The following is a 16,108-nucleotide window of genomic DNA, read 5'->3' on the forward strand; positions in this document are numbered from 1 at the left end:
GAACTTTTTGCTGAAAACGTTTGGAATTCGGCAACCAGAACCGACCAAAATGCAATGGGACAGGAACTGGGCTTTAAAAGCCCGTGATTGGACCAGAACCATCAGTAAAAGCCCGTGATTGGACCAGAACCATCAGTAAAAGCCAATTGAGGGGGCAGGAGAATGCTAGGAATGTGATTGGAGTGACTAGGGGTCCAGAGGCCAATCAGTAGTGAATACGCCCCCCCAGTATATAAGCTAGCCCCGCAAAATCTCTAGCACTGTTATACAGGGATGTGGAAGAGAGTGGAAGCAGTTCTGTTACTCCTGCTTCAAAGTGTCATTTAGCATTTATTAGTGTAAGGAAAGGGATATCTAGTGTAGTTAGGGTACTATTTTCTACTATTGTTAGATTCAATAATCTAGTTTCTGTAGGGAAAGTGTTAAGTGTCAGGGTGACTGTAATGTAGTGTAGGGTCAACTGACTCTGACTGCTATGGCAGGGTGACCAAACCCTTCCATGTCAGGGTGACCGCCAGAAGAAAAAGATCGTTTGTATTAGAATTGCAGTAGAGCAGGATAGTGGCTTCGCTCCTTTCACACCTGGCCGTTTTTGTTTCAGGCGTTTTATTGGGCTTTTTTGTGGACATCTTTGGAGGCAGGCATGACATCTGAACTTCTGTGTAGGGGTATATATACACACACACATATATGTATTTATACACATACACATATATAGGTGTGATAGGAGCGGAGCCCTATGCCTGCAAATAATTTCATTAGCGCAGGCATAGGGTTCTGCTACTTTCACACCTATATGTGTGTATGTGTATATATATACATATATGTGTGTGTGTGTATATATACCCCTATACAGAAGTTCAGATGTTATGCCTGCCTCCAAAGACGTCCACAAAAAAGCCCTATAAACGCCTGAAACAAAAACGCCCAGGTGTGAAAATAGCGAAGCCCTATGCCTGCTCTACTGCAATTCTAATACAAGCAATCTTTTTTTTTCTGGTTCTGGACATGCTACAGAGCTGAAACTTCACAGGTACACTTTTTAGACCCCCCAGACACTAAATCCAAAATTTTTTTTTTTTCAATAATTTTTTCAATAATTGGCTCTCTATCAAAAACGACAATTTTTAAGAACTTTTTTTGTGTGATTAATAGTCCCTGGGGTATGACCCAGAACCCTAGGCACTTTTTAGGGGCATTTATTGTGTTTTTGGGATTCAAAATGGTGTTTTTTGATTACCGAAGTTCGGGTCCCATTGATTTCAATAGGGTTCTGAAATCCGGGCCGAACTTTCGGGAAGTTCGGGTGTTCTGGTCAAACCAAACTTTTCAAAAAATCGAATAATCCCTAATCAGAAATAGCAGAATAATTTTTTTTTTTTTTTTTTTTAATACAAACTTTTTTATTCAAGATAATTTGGTGGCCAGCAGAATAATTCTTAAAATGATTGTAAAGTCTCAATTTTTTTTTTTTATTAAAATAACAATTATGTTATACTTCTTTCCTTTGTGCAGTTGGTTTGGCACAGAGCAGCCCGGATCCTCCTCTTCTCCGGTCCCTGGCCCCTCCCTCCTGGTGAGTGCTTGCTATGGGGGCACCCCAGCCGAGCTGTAGTCCATGTATCCATTCAGACACAGAGCTGCTGTTCGGGCCCAGCCCCTCTCTCTCCTGATTGGCTGGCTGAGTTTGATTGACAGCAGCAGTCAAGCATGGTCAAGGCAACAGAAGAGGTCTTCCATCGAAGGTGGTTCTACTGGAATAGCTTTGTCTGTTCTGTGGAGTAACTTCCATCCATTGGTCCCATGAAGTATAACCAACATGACGGCTATGGATAAGACCTTTGTATCCCCCATATTGTCTCTGTATCCGATCTTCCTGCCCATTTCCCACCCTTTCTTTCCCCGAGCCCCAAATGTCAGCTCAGGTCCCATTAGTAGGCTGACATGATGAATATTCAGGAAAATAAAATTATGGTCAGTATGGCAACAATTTTCCGTATTTTTTCTTTTTTTTAGAGCCTTTACCGGCTTTGTTTTTCTTTCCTTCCTCTCCCATTCCCCCCTCCCCCCCCATCACCCGAATTGGATCTTTTCAAGTTTCCTCCACTAAGTGGCCGACTTCTTCCCTCCTCAGGGGTTCTTCACTCTGTTCTACTTCATTGTTTCACTGTTTTTGACATTGTGAACATTAGAAAAGTTGAACAGGTGTTGAACAGGTGTCAAACACAAGGCCCGGCCCCAAGCCATTTCATGTGGCCCTCGCACCTCTCCTGCCGCTGCGGCACTCCTCTTGTCTCTGCCCCCACCTTGTCTCTGCAGTCGGCAGCAGAGAGGACAGAACTCCTATGCTAGATCCTGCAGTCGTCTGTGCAGCTGCCGAAAGGCTCGTCTTTGATAGTGAGGGGGCTCTTGACATCTCAGGTAAGGGTGCAAGGGGGCGGGGGGTGCTCTGGACATCTAATATTACAGATATAACCAGTCCTTTGTGGGCAACAATAATGTTAATGCGGCCCGCAATGAAATTGAGTGCGACACCCCTGAACTAGAGGGATTTGTGCCTTTTGTCAACCTATGTAATTTTCAGGGGCATAACTACAGGGGTTGCAATTGCAACCGGGCCCCATGCTCCAGGGGGCCTGTGCGGCTCCTCTGTACACCTGGATAGGAGGTGCGGCGGGGGCAGCATGTAGAGCAGGGATCCTCGAACTACGGCCCTCCAGCTGTTGCGGAACTACACGTCCCATGTGGCATTGTAAAATTCTGACATTCACAGCCATGACTGGGCATGATGGGAATTGTAGTTCCTGAACAACTGGAGGGCCATAGTTTGAAGACCCCTGATGTAGAGAAATCACTGTCCTCCTTTTTCCTCCTGTAGCTGCAGGAGGAAAATGGAGGAGATTGGTTCCTCTGTATGCTGCCCCCACCACTCCTCCTATCCAGTTCAATTGTGTTCTGCTGTCTCTGGGACCCTCTGTGCTCCCCCCCCCCCACTGTGCTCCCTCCCCTCTCCTGCCGGATGCTGCAGGGGATGTGTCACAATAGAGAACCAGGAAGGGGTCAGTAAATATGTAATTTACCAGCTCCTTCCTTTTCTGAATGGACAGAGTCATAGTCAGCCACATTGTAAAAAAAAAAAAAATAATACAATTAAAACACCAAAAAATAAAAACTACTGACACCAGTGGGTGAACTTCCAGGATCGCAAAGGTCACACTTGCGACCGGGCCCTGGCATTCCACCACCGTGGGGAGGCCTCAAGATGGCAGGAAGGGGGCCCACTGCAGAACATGTGAAAGAGTTCCGCTGCGGGACCATAATAAAGAGCCCCGCAACGAGAGTAAAGGGCCCCAGGATCAGTGGGAAGAGCCCCAGGCTTGAAGGGAAGGGCCCCGGCCAGGGGTCAGGGGGGCCCTTCATGGTTACTTGCACCGGGGCCCTGAAGGTTCTAGTTACGTAAGGCTCATTATTTTGCATCATTGTTTCTCTTTGGACTTCTATTCATGTGATCTCTGGAGATCTCTCAGATCTATTCATGTGATCTCTGGAGATCTCTCTCAGATCTGTCATTGGAACTTCTTTCTATTTTCTGGGGATGATTCGGATTATCCTTCCATGGAGGTTTCTGCAGTGTTCCCCAACTCCAACATTTGGTTCTCTGGGCTCCCCTTCATTTTTTTTTTTTTTATTCCTCCACCCCGGCAATGATGGTTACACCAAAAATCCCCGCTGTCAGTGTGCCGCAGACCTGAGCCCTCCAGCTGTTCAGGAACTAGAAATTGCTGGGACTTGTAGTTCCTCAGCAGGTAAAGGGCACTGGATGGCAAACATCCTTTTTTTTTTTTTTTTTACATAAAAAACAAAAACAAACTCATTGTAGCAATTGTCGAATTAAAAAGAGAATTAATCCGAATTCTCTATCAATATTTCATTTTGTATCATTTACCACATAAAAAAAAAGATTTTTTTCACTCTAACGTGTCACTTCATCAGCCAGAAAGTTCAGAAGATAAATCAAGAAATCCAGAACTCCTCCCCCACCCCGAATCGTCTGCGACCGCTGCGATATGGTACGCCGAGACCTAAATTATAATCTAGATAAAAAATATAAAACTAGAGCTCTATAAATGGCACTTGTGTCTAATCTCTGGGTTGTGCTATTAAAAGATCAGTGCAGCCTCTTCTCAATCGGCCATTTTTCATCTTTTCTACCCCCCCCCCCTCCCCCCCAAGGATTCTAGGATCGGCGAGCCCCTTTCAGCCAGTCAATGTGCACAGAGCTGGAGGTGTCTCCGCCCACCCACCTCCCACCATCGGGTAGAATTGTACCGTATCCAAAATAGGAAGTCCACAAGACGGCGTCTGTCAGCTGTGCGCAGTGCCGCCGCCCAGTATAAAAAGTCTTTAAATGTGCAAATTAGCCCATTGTGACCAACCCCCGACCGCCTCCTCCGCCAGCACGCTACACAGTTCTCTGGCGATAAAACGCCCATCTGGGTGTGGCCTCAGTAATTGTCAGTCTCCCCCCTGTAGCCGTTGGAGGTTCCGTTGTAGGACTTTCCCATCATGCTGTACACCTCGTCCATGTTATGGGTGGAGATTGGCTGCCGGTAGAGGGGGTTGGACGCCTGAATGAAGGAAATATTAGAGAAGAATTAATAAGTTGTAAAATATGCATGAATAGAGGAAAAGTGGATACATTGTTGTCACTCCTCACTTATAAGGAAGAACTCATTAAAAATTAAATTCAGGTTTAAATATCTGTATGAGCTTCTCCAATAAAACTGAATTTAATTGTTAAGAAAATTATTTTTTTTATTCTTGCTCCTCCCCTGATAGAAGCCAAATTTGTGGGCATTACCACTAGTGAGCTATGGTGCAGGCGCCATGGGAACGCATGTAGCTGTGTGGCCCTGCTGCCTGTGTCCTAGCAACTAAAGATGCTGTGGGGCCTGAGCACCTGCATTCTTACAACCAGTGAAGCTGTACAACCCAATTATTTTTAAATTCTTGCTCCTTCCCCTTAAGAAACCCAATTTGTGGGCGTTACCACTATTTTACTCATTTGCCACCACCTCCTGTTCAGTGAGTGCACCTGGGGGAGGGGGCATTTTAGTTAAAGGGCTCCAACCCAGCTACCCTGTTTTACCTACTCTGTCCTTTCATTGGTTGCTAAGACAAAGGTGGCTGAGCCACAAAGAGCCATTCGTTTTTAGAATGCAGATAGTGAGGCTGCACAGCATGACTGGTTGCTAGGATGCAGGTGGTGGGGATGTACAGCTTCACTGGTTTTTAGAATGCAAGTGGTCAGGCCCCACTGCATTTTTGGTGGCTAGGACGCAGGCAGCAGGGCCAAACAGCGTCATTGGTACTATAGTGCAGGTGCCATGGGAACGCATGTTACTGTGCGGCCCTGCTGCCTGTGTCCTAGCAACTAATGATGCTTTAGGTCCTGACTAAATGCATTCTTACAACCAGTGAAGCTGTACAACCCAATCACAAATCAATTATTCTTCAATTCTTGCTCCTCCCCTGCTAGAAGCCCGATTTGTGGGCATTACCACCATTGAGCTCAGTTGCCACCACCTCCTGTTCAGTGAGTGCACCTGGGGGAGGGTGCATTTTAGTTAAAGGGCTCCAACCCAGTTATCCTGTTTTACGCCCTCTGTCCTTTCATTGGTTGCGAAGACAAAGGTGGCTGAGCCACAAAGTGCTATTGGTGTTTAGAATGCAGGTAGTCAGGCTGCACAGTATGATTGGCTGCTAGGATGCAGGTGGTGGGATTGAACAGCTTCACTGTTTTTTTAGAATGCAAGTGGTCAGGCCCCACTGCATTTCTGGTTGCTAGGACACAGGCAGCAGGGCCAAACAGCGTCCATGGTTACTATGGTGCAGGCGCCATGGGAACGCATGTTACTGTCTGGCCCTGTTGCCTGTGTCCTACCAACTAATGATGCTTTAGGGCCTGACTACCTGCATTCTTACAACCAGCGAAGCTGTACCACCCAATCACAAATCAATTATTCTTCAATTCTTTCTCCTCCCCTGTTAGAAGCCTGATTTGTGGGCATTACCACTATTGAGCTCAGTTGCCACCACCTCCTGTTCAGTGAGTGCACCTGGGGGAGGGGGCATTTTAGTTAAAGGGCTCCAACCCAGTTCCCCTGTTTTACCCCCTCTGTCTTTTCATTGGTTGCTAAGACAAAGTGCCATTGATTTTTAAATGCAGGTAGTCAGGCTGCACAGCATAATTGGCTGGTAGGATGCAGGTGATGGGGTTGTACAGCTTCACTGGTTGTTAGAATGCAGGCGGTTGGGCCCCACAGCATCTCTGGTTGCTAGGATGCAGGCAAGCAGCAGGGCCAACAGAGTGATTGGTTACTATGGTACAGGCGCCATGGGATTGCATGTAACTGTGTGGCCCTGCTGCCTGTGCACTAGCAACTAATGATGCTGTGGGGCCTGACCATTGGTTTTCAGAATGCAGGTAGTCAAGCTGCACAGAATGATTGGTTGCAAGGATGCAGGTGGTGGGGTTGTACAGTTTCCCGGTTTGTTAGAATGCAGGTGGGTGGACAACACAGCAGCCCTGGTTGCTAGGATGCAGGCAGCAGGGCCAACAGAATGATTGGTTACTATGGTGCAGGCGCCATGGAATTGCATGTACCTGTGTGGCCCTGCTGCCTGTGCACTAGCAACTAATGATGCTGTGGGGCCTGACCATTGGTTTTTAGAATGCAGGTAGTCAGGCTGCACAGCATGATTGGTTGCTAGGATGCAGGTGGTGGGGTTGTACAGCTTCACTGGTTGTTAGAATGCAGGTGGTTGGGCCCCAAAGTTACTCTGGTTGCCAGGATGCAGGCAGCAGGGCCAAACAGAGTGATTGGTTAATATGGTGCAGGCAGCTGGGCATGTTGCACCATGGGAATGCATGTAACTGAGTCCCTGCTGCCTGTGTCCTAGCAACTAATGATGCTCTGTGGCCCAACCACCTGCATTCTAACAACCAGTGAAGCCGAACAACCACACCAACTGCATCCTAGCAACCAATCATGCTGTGCAGCTTGACTACCTACATTCTAACAACCAGTGACGCTGTATGACCCGACCAGCTGCATTCCAGCAATCCATAGGCAAGGTGTGGCCTGTCTTATCAACCAATGAAAAGACAAAAGGTGGATCAGGGGAATTTACATGCCCCCTCCCCTTGCCTACCTAGCGATGGCGCTCTTCTCAGGAAAGCACCTGGATCCTCAGACAAGCGCTGTCAATTGCAGCAAATTATTCCTCTCCTTCCTAGATGCGTGGCGCTAATTCATATGAAAATGCGGCCGTTTACGGCAATGTTGGCGTGAAGGGGAAGAAATAGAAGTCCACAGGCTTGGAAAAAATTGTTCCTTCCTAAATTTTACACTTGAAGGGTGGGAGTGGGGAAGGGACTGAAAGAGACACCCGCAGGACTCACCATTTCATACTTGGCTCGGGAGCGCTCGCTCTGAAAGCGTGAAAACTCCCGCCGATCGTGAATAGTGACGAGAAGCTTCCAGACGGCCAGAAGGACGAGTCCAACTAGTAATATACTTCCCACCACCGCCAGGAGGACGGTTAGGGTGTCGGGGCCGCCCGCACACTCTGCAAAGGAGAAAAACACAAATTTAGAGGTTCAGCTTTTGGGACCAAAACTGAATGTAACAAATCACAACATGCAGGAAGACCAAAGGAAATGTATTGTTACATTGGAGCTGGATTGGCATTTACCATTGAACACCAGAATTGGCAGCTCCACCACTGGCACCCTTTGCTTTTCACAGATGAGAGCAGAGTTCACCCTGAGCACATGTGACAGACGGGAAAGGGTCTGGAGAAGCCGTGGAGAACATTATGCTGCCTGTAACATCGTTCAGTATGACCGGTTTGGTGGTGGGTCAGTGATGGTCTGGGGAGACAAATCCATGGAGGGACACACAGACCTCTACAGGCTAAACAATGGCACCCTGACTGCCATTAGGAATTGGGATGAAATCCTTGGATCCATTGTCAGACCCTACGCTGGTGCAGTGGGTCCTGGGATCCTCCTGGTGCACAACAATGCCCGGCCTCATGTGGTGAGAGTATGCAGCCAGTTCCTGGAGGATGAAGGAATTGATACCATCGAATGGCCCCCACACTCGCCTGACCTAAATCCATTAGAACACCTCTGGGACATTATGTTTCGGTCCATCCGATGTCGCCAGCTTGCACCTCAGTCTGTTCAGGAGTTCAGTGATGCCCTGGTCCAGATCTGGGAGTAAATTCCCCAGGACACCATCCATCATCTCATTAGGAACATCCCCCGATGTTGTCAGGCATGCATACAAACACGTGGGGGCCATACAAACTACTGAGGACCATTCTGAGGCCCTGCAATGACATTTCAGCAAAATGGACTCGCCTGCTGCATCATTTTTTCACTTTGATTTTCGGGGTGTCTTTGAGTTCAGCCCTCTGTAGGGTGATAATTTTTATTTCCATCAAATGATGTGACATCCTTTCCTTCCTAACACATTACCCAGTCCATACCAGTATAGATCTTAACGCAATACCCAGTCCATACCAGTATAGATCCTAACATATTACCCAGTCCATACCAGTATAGATCCTAACACATTACCCAGTCCATACCAGTATAGATCCTAACACATTACCCAGTCCATACCAGTATAGATCCTAACACATTACCCAGTCCATACCAGTATAGATCCTAACACATTACCCAGTCCATACCAGTATAGATCCTAACACATTACCCAGTCCATACCAGTATAGATCCTAACACATTACCCAGTCCATACCAGTATAGATCCTAACACATTACCCAGTCCATACCAGTATAGATCCTAACACTTTACCCAGTCCATACCAGTATAGATCCTAACACTTTACCCAGTCCATACCAGTATAGATCCTAACACATTACCCAGTCCATACCAGTATAGATCCTAAAACATTCCCCAGTCCATACCAGTATAGATCTTAACACATTACCCAGTCCATACCAGTATAGATCCTAACACATTACCCAGTCCATACCAGTATAGATCCTAACACATTACCCAGTCCATACCAGTATAGATCCTAAAACATTCCCCAGTCCATACCAGTATAGATCCTAACACATTACCCAGTCCATACCAGTATAGATCCTAACACTTTACCCAGTCCATACCAGTATAGATCCTAACACTTTACCCAGTCCATACCAGTATAGATCCTAACACATTACCCAGTCCATACCAGTATAGATCCTAAAACATTCCCCAGTCCATACCAGTATAGATCTTAACACATTACCCAGTCCATACCAGTATAGATCCTAACACATTACCCAGTCCATACCAGTATAGATCCTAACACATTACCCAGTCCATACCAGTATAGATCCTAAAACATTCCCCAGTCCATACCAGTATAGATCCTAACACATTACCCAGTCCATACCAGTATAGATATCCAGCATTATATTTTTCTTGATTTAGATTTGATGTGTTTTCAAAGTGTTCATTTCATTTTGTTTTTTGATCAGTGTGTATATATATATATATATATTTTGGTTGAACTAGTTGGACTTGTGTCTTTTTTTTAACCAGACTCTGTAACTATGTAACTCCCTTTCCCATTGTGTACAGATGGGGCATTTGTAGTAATTCCATCAGAGAAAGAGAGACAGACAGAAGGCAAACAAATGCTTTGTAAATCTTGTGCCAGAAGTATACTCTGTATAAAATATTTGCAAAGCAAATATCAATATTAATAAAAAAAATAGATTTTACATTTATAAAAATCAATAAAAAATAAATAAAAATAAAAATGGACCCAAAATGTTCCTTTTTTGCTTCTACTGGGCAGCTCTGTTTTTATCGTAGTGACAATAACAGAACAAACCTCCAGTACCGGTTCTATAATAGTCAGAATTGAATGGATCCACATCCAGATATGAAGGAAAATGTCACCATTATACTGACCCGGCTCCTTCAGGACACTCAGGATGGATTTGCCGTTTTCCTCCTCGGAGTACATGAACCGCATGACGCACTCATTGTCTGTCTTATAGACGCATTGGACCGCCTCCGGCTTGTCAGTCTCTGAGAATATAAAATAATGCAATGAAATACTGAAATAATAATAGAAATGTCACAATACAAGATTTATCGTCGCTAGAAAATTCCTCTTCTGGACATTTATTGGCCAATAACACAGAGACCTTCTGAGCCTCACAGTGATGTCACCAACATCTACACACAGTGATGTCACCAACATCTACACACGGTGATGTCACCAACATCTACACACGGTGATGTCACCAACATCTACACACAGTGATGTCACCAACATCTACACACAGTGATGTCACCAACATCTACACACAGTGATGTCACCAACATCTACACACAGTGATGTCACCAACATCTACACACAGTGATGCTACATATTTTTGGTTAAAAAAAATAAAAAATAAAATCACAATAAGCGTATTTGGATTGGTTTGCGCAAAAGTTATCGCGTCTACAAACCAGGGGAAAGATTTATGTCTATTATTTTACAAGTAATGGCGGCGATCTGCGATTTTTAGCGGGACTCCGACAGATCGGACCCCTAACTGACATTTTTGACACTTTTGGGGAGAGCAGTGACATTACTACAGTAATCAGTGCTAAATAATATGCCGTTACTGTACTAATGACACTGGCGGGGAAGGTGTTAACCCAGGGGTGATCAAAGGGTTAAGTGTGAGCCTAGGGCAGTGTTTTCTAACTGTGGGGGGGCGTGGCTTGTGAAATGACCATAGAGACCTGTGTTCCTATATAAAAGGATCACAGGAGCTCTGTGATCATTTCAGAGAGAAGAATGGTCAGCTGTGTTTACAACATCCGACCGTCCTTCTCTCTCAGCGGGGAGCGATCGCGGGTGCCCGGCGCTAATCGCTGCCGCCGGTCCTGTGGTTTAGCATCCCCGTTGCCTGGTGGGGGCGGGCAAGCGCCGCTTCCACTGTACAGGTACAACGATTCGCGCAGCTGAGCCAGCCTGGCGCAGTATATATGCGGCGGGTGGTCAGCAAGTGGTTAAAGCATGACATGTTAGGTATCTATTTACTCAGTAACATTATCTTTCATATTATGCAAAAAAATTGGACTAACTTCACTGTTTTTTTTTTTTTTTTTATTTAATTCATGAAAGTGTATTTTTTCCAAAAAAATTGCATTTCAAAGACCTCTGCCCAAATACGGGGTGACAAAATATTGCAACGACCGCCATTCTAATCTCTAGGGTCTCTGATTAAAAAAAAAAAAAATGTAAAATAAAGAAATATAAAAATATTTATATAATATATACATACATTATATATATATATATATATATATATATATATATATATATATATATATATATATATATATATATATATATACACACACATATATATATATATATATATTTTTTTTTAATCAGATTCCCTAGATAATGAAATGGCGGTTGTTGCAATATTTAAAAAACAATAAATGAAATATTATTATTATTTATTTTTTTTGCTATTTCCGCCCCCCACGAAAGTGGAGTTACTCTTAAATGAACCCCAATCACGGGCACCAAGGAGTGCTGCCCACTACTGTAAGCAATTTTTCATGTCACCTTCTAATCTTCAGACCAGAGACCCCTCCAGCAGGTACTGGGAACCCCGACATGTCATCCTCACCTTACCTGGGAGGTGACACTCCCTAAATCTGCCTTTAGACTTCTCACACAAGGACATTCCCTTACAACAGGTCAGCTTTGTGCTGGATGCACACACGGCCTAGTTTTGCTATAACGATCACTGACCCGGAATGAATGACTGCTGATTGCTACCCCCAGGGAACAATTGTAGCGAGCATGAGAACAATGCTCCAAATTTACAATGATCTCTGTATATATCTCTCTCCTTCTATATTATATCTTTCTATAATATATATATATATATATTTATTATCTATTTTTTGCTAGAAAATTACTTAGAATCCCCAAACATTTTATATATATATATATATATATATATATATATATATATATATATAAATAGAGAGAGAGAGAGAGATAAATAAAATGTTTGGGGTTTCTAAGTAAATTTCTGGCAAAAAAAATAAAATATATATATATTGCTAGAAAATTACTTAGAACCCCCAAACATTTTATTTATATATGCATATCGCTCTCTCTCTATTATATATATATAATGTTTGGAAGTTCTAAGTAATTTTCTAGCAAAAAAATTTAATTTTTAACTTGTAGGCAACAAATATCAGAAAAAAGGCTTGAGCATGAAGAGGTTAATGAATAAAGTATTTTTTTTGCAAGACAGTAACGCCAATAGAATGCCTTGTTTGTGATACTTTGTTACAATCTTATGTCACGTTATTACGGAATATACAGACCCTGCAGGAGAAATGTAAAAGCTGCTCTGCACGGGGCGGGGGTGGGAGATGAAGGGGTTAATGTGCAGCCAAATTTATATTTGTTAATAGCAGGTTAGGGTTAAAAAACACGAAAGTCGGTGATGTTCTCCTGGGTAATCCGCGTCTTGTTGGGAGAGATATACACAATATGGCGGCGTTCCTGGCGGCGGCGTCTGCCACATGTCATCATCGCTGTAAACATCAACATGGGCCGGCCAGTAGAAGACGGCGGAGAATTCCACAGCTGACAGCTCAGGAGATTCCTGGGGGGAGAAATCCACAGATTCTGGAATTCCATCGGCTTCCTGTGCCGACATATGGGATCCATTAGAAACAACGTAAGCGGAGATGAGGGGAGAAAAACAAGAGCGCAGATATGACCGCCATGACACCGCGCCGACCCCCCCCCCCCCTGAACCCGTAAAGCTATGGCCAAGGTCTGTAGGGACATCCGCATTGGATGCGGTCAGGTGCGGGTTTATTGGGTGTCTACGCGTTACGTCACCCCTGCGACCGGAGGAAGGAGAATGTTTGCACTGCTAATATGCCCCCCCCCGCGACGGGCGGACCGCGCACACAGAGACCACCTCCCCCACCTCACCCATATGACCCGTACACCAGCGTCTTATAACGCATGACATCACACCCATCCCCCGCTGCCAGGAACCCCACCCATCCCCCGCTGCCAGGAACCCCACCCAGATCCCGCCATCCCCCGCTGCCAGGAACCCCACCCAGATCCTGCCAGAATAAAATTATATAAAATCCGGGGCAGCACTTCTACTTCTCCAATCCACTTTATATTCACCTCGCTGTACAGGCTCATGAAGAGTCCACTTCACCGACTGAGAGACCTCCACCAATCACCACTCCCACCTCCCCCCTTCACTCTTGCACAGGTGGACTGAAACGTCTTCCTCTGATTTCACCGCACACTGCGAGCTTCTCACAATGTGCATTAGAAGCTGCAGCAAGTCAGAGCCCAGTCCCATTTCCTGGCTGGCCCCACCCCATTTCCTGGATGGCCTGCCCATTTCCTGGCTGGCCCCGCCCCATTTCCTGGCTGGAGGACTTACAGTATTTTTATTATACAGGATTTATATAGCGCCAACAGTTTGCACAGTGCTTTACAATGTGATCATTAGCCACCTCCTCCCCCCTCCAGCCTGACTGCCTTTAGCCCCGCCCCTTTCACTCATTGGATTTCAGTTCTTTCATTCATGGAGGCTCAGCATCGCATCATGTGGGCGTTACCTATGCAAATTCAGCCTGCCTAGGAACGCCCACTCCGTTTAAAGAGATTAAAATTTCACCTTTAATACGTGAAAACTCTGCCCAGAAAACAAAGCGGCAAAAAAAAAATTATTGCTGAAAATCTACATTTACAGGAAGATGGATAAACACTTTAACCAATTAGCCCCGCCCCCTGGCCTATAGCAAAATGGCGGACCTATGTCGTTCTGGGTGGAGGTCATATGACGTCCGTTCTCCCAGAACATATCTCTCGCGCATCCGCGCAGCGGCGCGATTCGTCACCAGGATGACTGATCCCAAAACCGGCCCACTACCAGTACCATGTGATCACTGTGACCAATCACAGCAAAGCAAATGACAATTGTGAACAATGGATGGCTTCCTTTCATACCATCTATTATATACAATTAAGTTGCTAGCTGTGATTGGTCACAGTGATCACATGTCACAGACAGGGCCAATCAAAGCCCATTTGTACCATGTGATTACCTTTGTCCAATCACAGCTAAATCACAACAAAATACAATGAATGAATTTGTTTCATTCCGTAAAAATGGTTACCAATGAAATTCACTGCTTTAAACAATCAGGTGTAAAAAAAAAATTAAAAAAAACCCTGATCACTTTCCAAGAGTAGTGCAGTACATTATATTGCTTTGGTCACAGTGTATTACATAAAAAAAAAGAAAAAAAAAATCTGAAAAAAAAAAAAAAAAAAAAAAGAAAAATGTTATAGAAAAGAAAAATAAAAAATCATAAAAAAAGAAAAGAAAAATGTTATAGAAAAGAAAGAAAAATTAAAAAAAAGAAGAAAAAATGTTATAGAAAAGAAAGAAAAATTAAAAAAAATCGTAAAAAAAGAAAAAATGTTATAAAAAGAAAGAAAAATAAAAAAAATTGTAAAAAAAGAAAAATAAAAATGTTATAGAAAAGAAAGAAAAATTAAAAAAAGAAAAAGAAAAAATGTTATAGAAAAGAAAGAAAAATTAAAAAAAATCGTAAAAAAAGAAAAGAAAAATGTTATAGAAAAGAAAGAAAATTTAAAAAAAGAAAAAGAAAAATGTTATAGAAAAGAAAGAAAAATTAAAAAAAATCATAAAAAAAAAAGAAAAGAAAAATTTTATAGAAAAGAAAGAAAAATAAAAAAAAATGGAAAAAAAAAAAAAGAAAAAAAAAATGGAAAAATAAAATTACATTTTTTCTCCCTTCTAAATACCATCACCACCACAGCAGTTAACCAGTTATATGATAACATCGTACTGCACTTATGACAGTATGTAAAAAAATATAAAAACAAAATATGTAACTTTTTTTTTTTTTCTCATTTAATTTTCCAAAAAAATGCAGCCAAAAAATTCAACTTCAAAAAACTCGCCATGCCTCTTTACTAAATACCTCGGCCTTTCTACTTTCCAAAAAGGGGTGATTTGGGGGGTATTTGTACGGTCCTGGCATTTTCGGGCCTCAAGAAATGAGATCGGCCGTCAGTACATCAGGACTGATAGATCAGATATACATCTCATAGTTTGTGGACTCTCCTACAGATGAATAATATTCACTGATTTGGGTTATTTTCACCAAAGAATTGTAATAGAATACATTTTGGCCTAAATTATTGAAGAAAGATTATTTATTTGCAAAATTTTATAGCCGAAACAAAATAAAAATGCTTTTTTTTCCTTTTAAAGTCTTTTTTCATTTATTTAGCAAAAAAATTAACCACTTGCCGACCACCCGCCGCAGTTTTACTGCGGCAGGCTGGCTCGGCTGCGCGAAACGACGTAGTACTACATCGCAGAGGTGGGGGACTTGAGTCACATGACTTGACTTAAGTCACCAGTTTGAGGACTTGAGACTTGACTTTGACTTGAGACATATGACTCGAAATGACTTTACTTTTTTAAGTTATTAAATATTTACATTTTCTCAAGATGTGTTAAAGCAAAATGAATGCCTGTTATGTTTCTGACACCACAGTCACTTAAAACACCTCAGTGTGTTCTGATTTTTAGGACATTGGCTGTTTAACAATGGAAATAATTAACATGTTTTTAGTGACTGTGGTGTTGATGACCGGATGGAGGACTTTGAGCTGTTTGGGCATTCAAAGTGTTTATTTAATGTGTCAAGAAGAAAGCACTAAGCAGTTTTGTTAATGTTGAAAATAAAACAAAACCTTTGCTGACCCCTGACTCTTAACTGATTTAAAGGTGAAAATTGGGGTAGATCAGTATTTTGACTTGATTTGTGACTTGAGCAAAATAAATTACTTGTTTGACTTCTAGCAGCGACTCGACTTGACTTGCTTGCTTTTCGCCACAGTAACTTGGGACTTGCTTGAGACTTGCACATGTGTGACTTACTCCCATGTCTGCTACATCGGTCGT

General features: G+C 43.3%; 1 protein-coding gene across 1 annotated transcript in view; it reads right to left on the bottom strand.

Moving 5' to 3' along the window:
- Positions 1 to 4,007: 4,007 nt before the first annotated feature.
- Positions 4,008 to 16,108, bottom strand: part of ITGB5 (integrin subunit beta 5) — a 105,110-nt gene continuing 93,009 nt past the window's right edge. Inside the window, exons 13-15 of the mRNA XM_082260898.1 lie at positions 10,002 to 10,121; positions 7,466 to 7,632; positions 4,008 to 4,628 (exon numbers count right to left, since the gene is read on the bottom strand). Coding sequence (XP_082117024.1) covers positions 4,506 to 4,628; positions 7,466 to 7,632; positions 10,002 to 10,121 — 410 coding nt within the window. The 3' untranslated portion in view covers positions 4,008 to 4,505. The remainder of the gene's footprint in view (positions 4,629 to 7,465; positions 7,633 to 10,001; positions 10,122 to 16,108) is intronic.

This window comes from Pelophylax lessonae (assembly GCF_965119305.1).
Source record: "Pelophylax lessonae genome assembly, chromosome: 6".
Taxonomy (NCBI): Eukaryota; Metazoa; Chordata; class Amphibia; order Anura; family Ranidae; genus Pelophylax; species Pelophylax lessonae.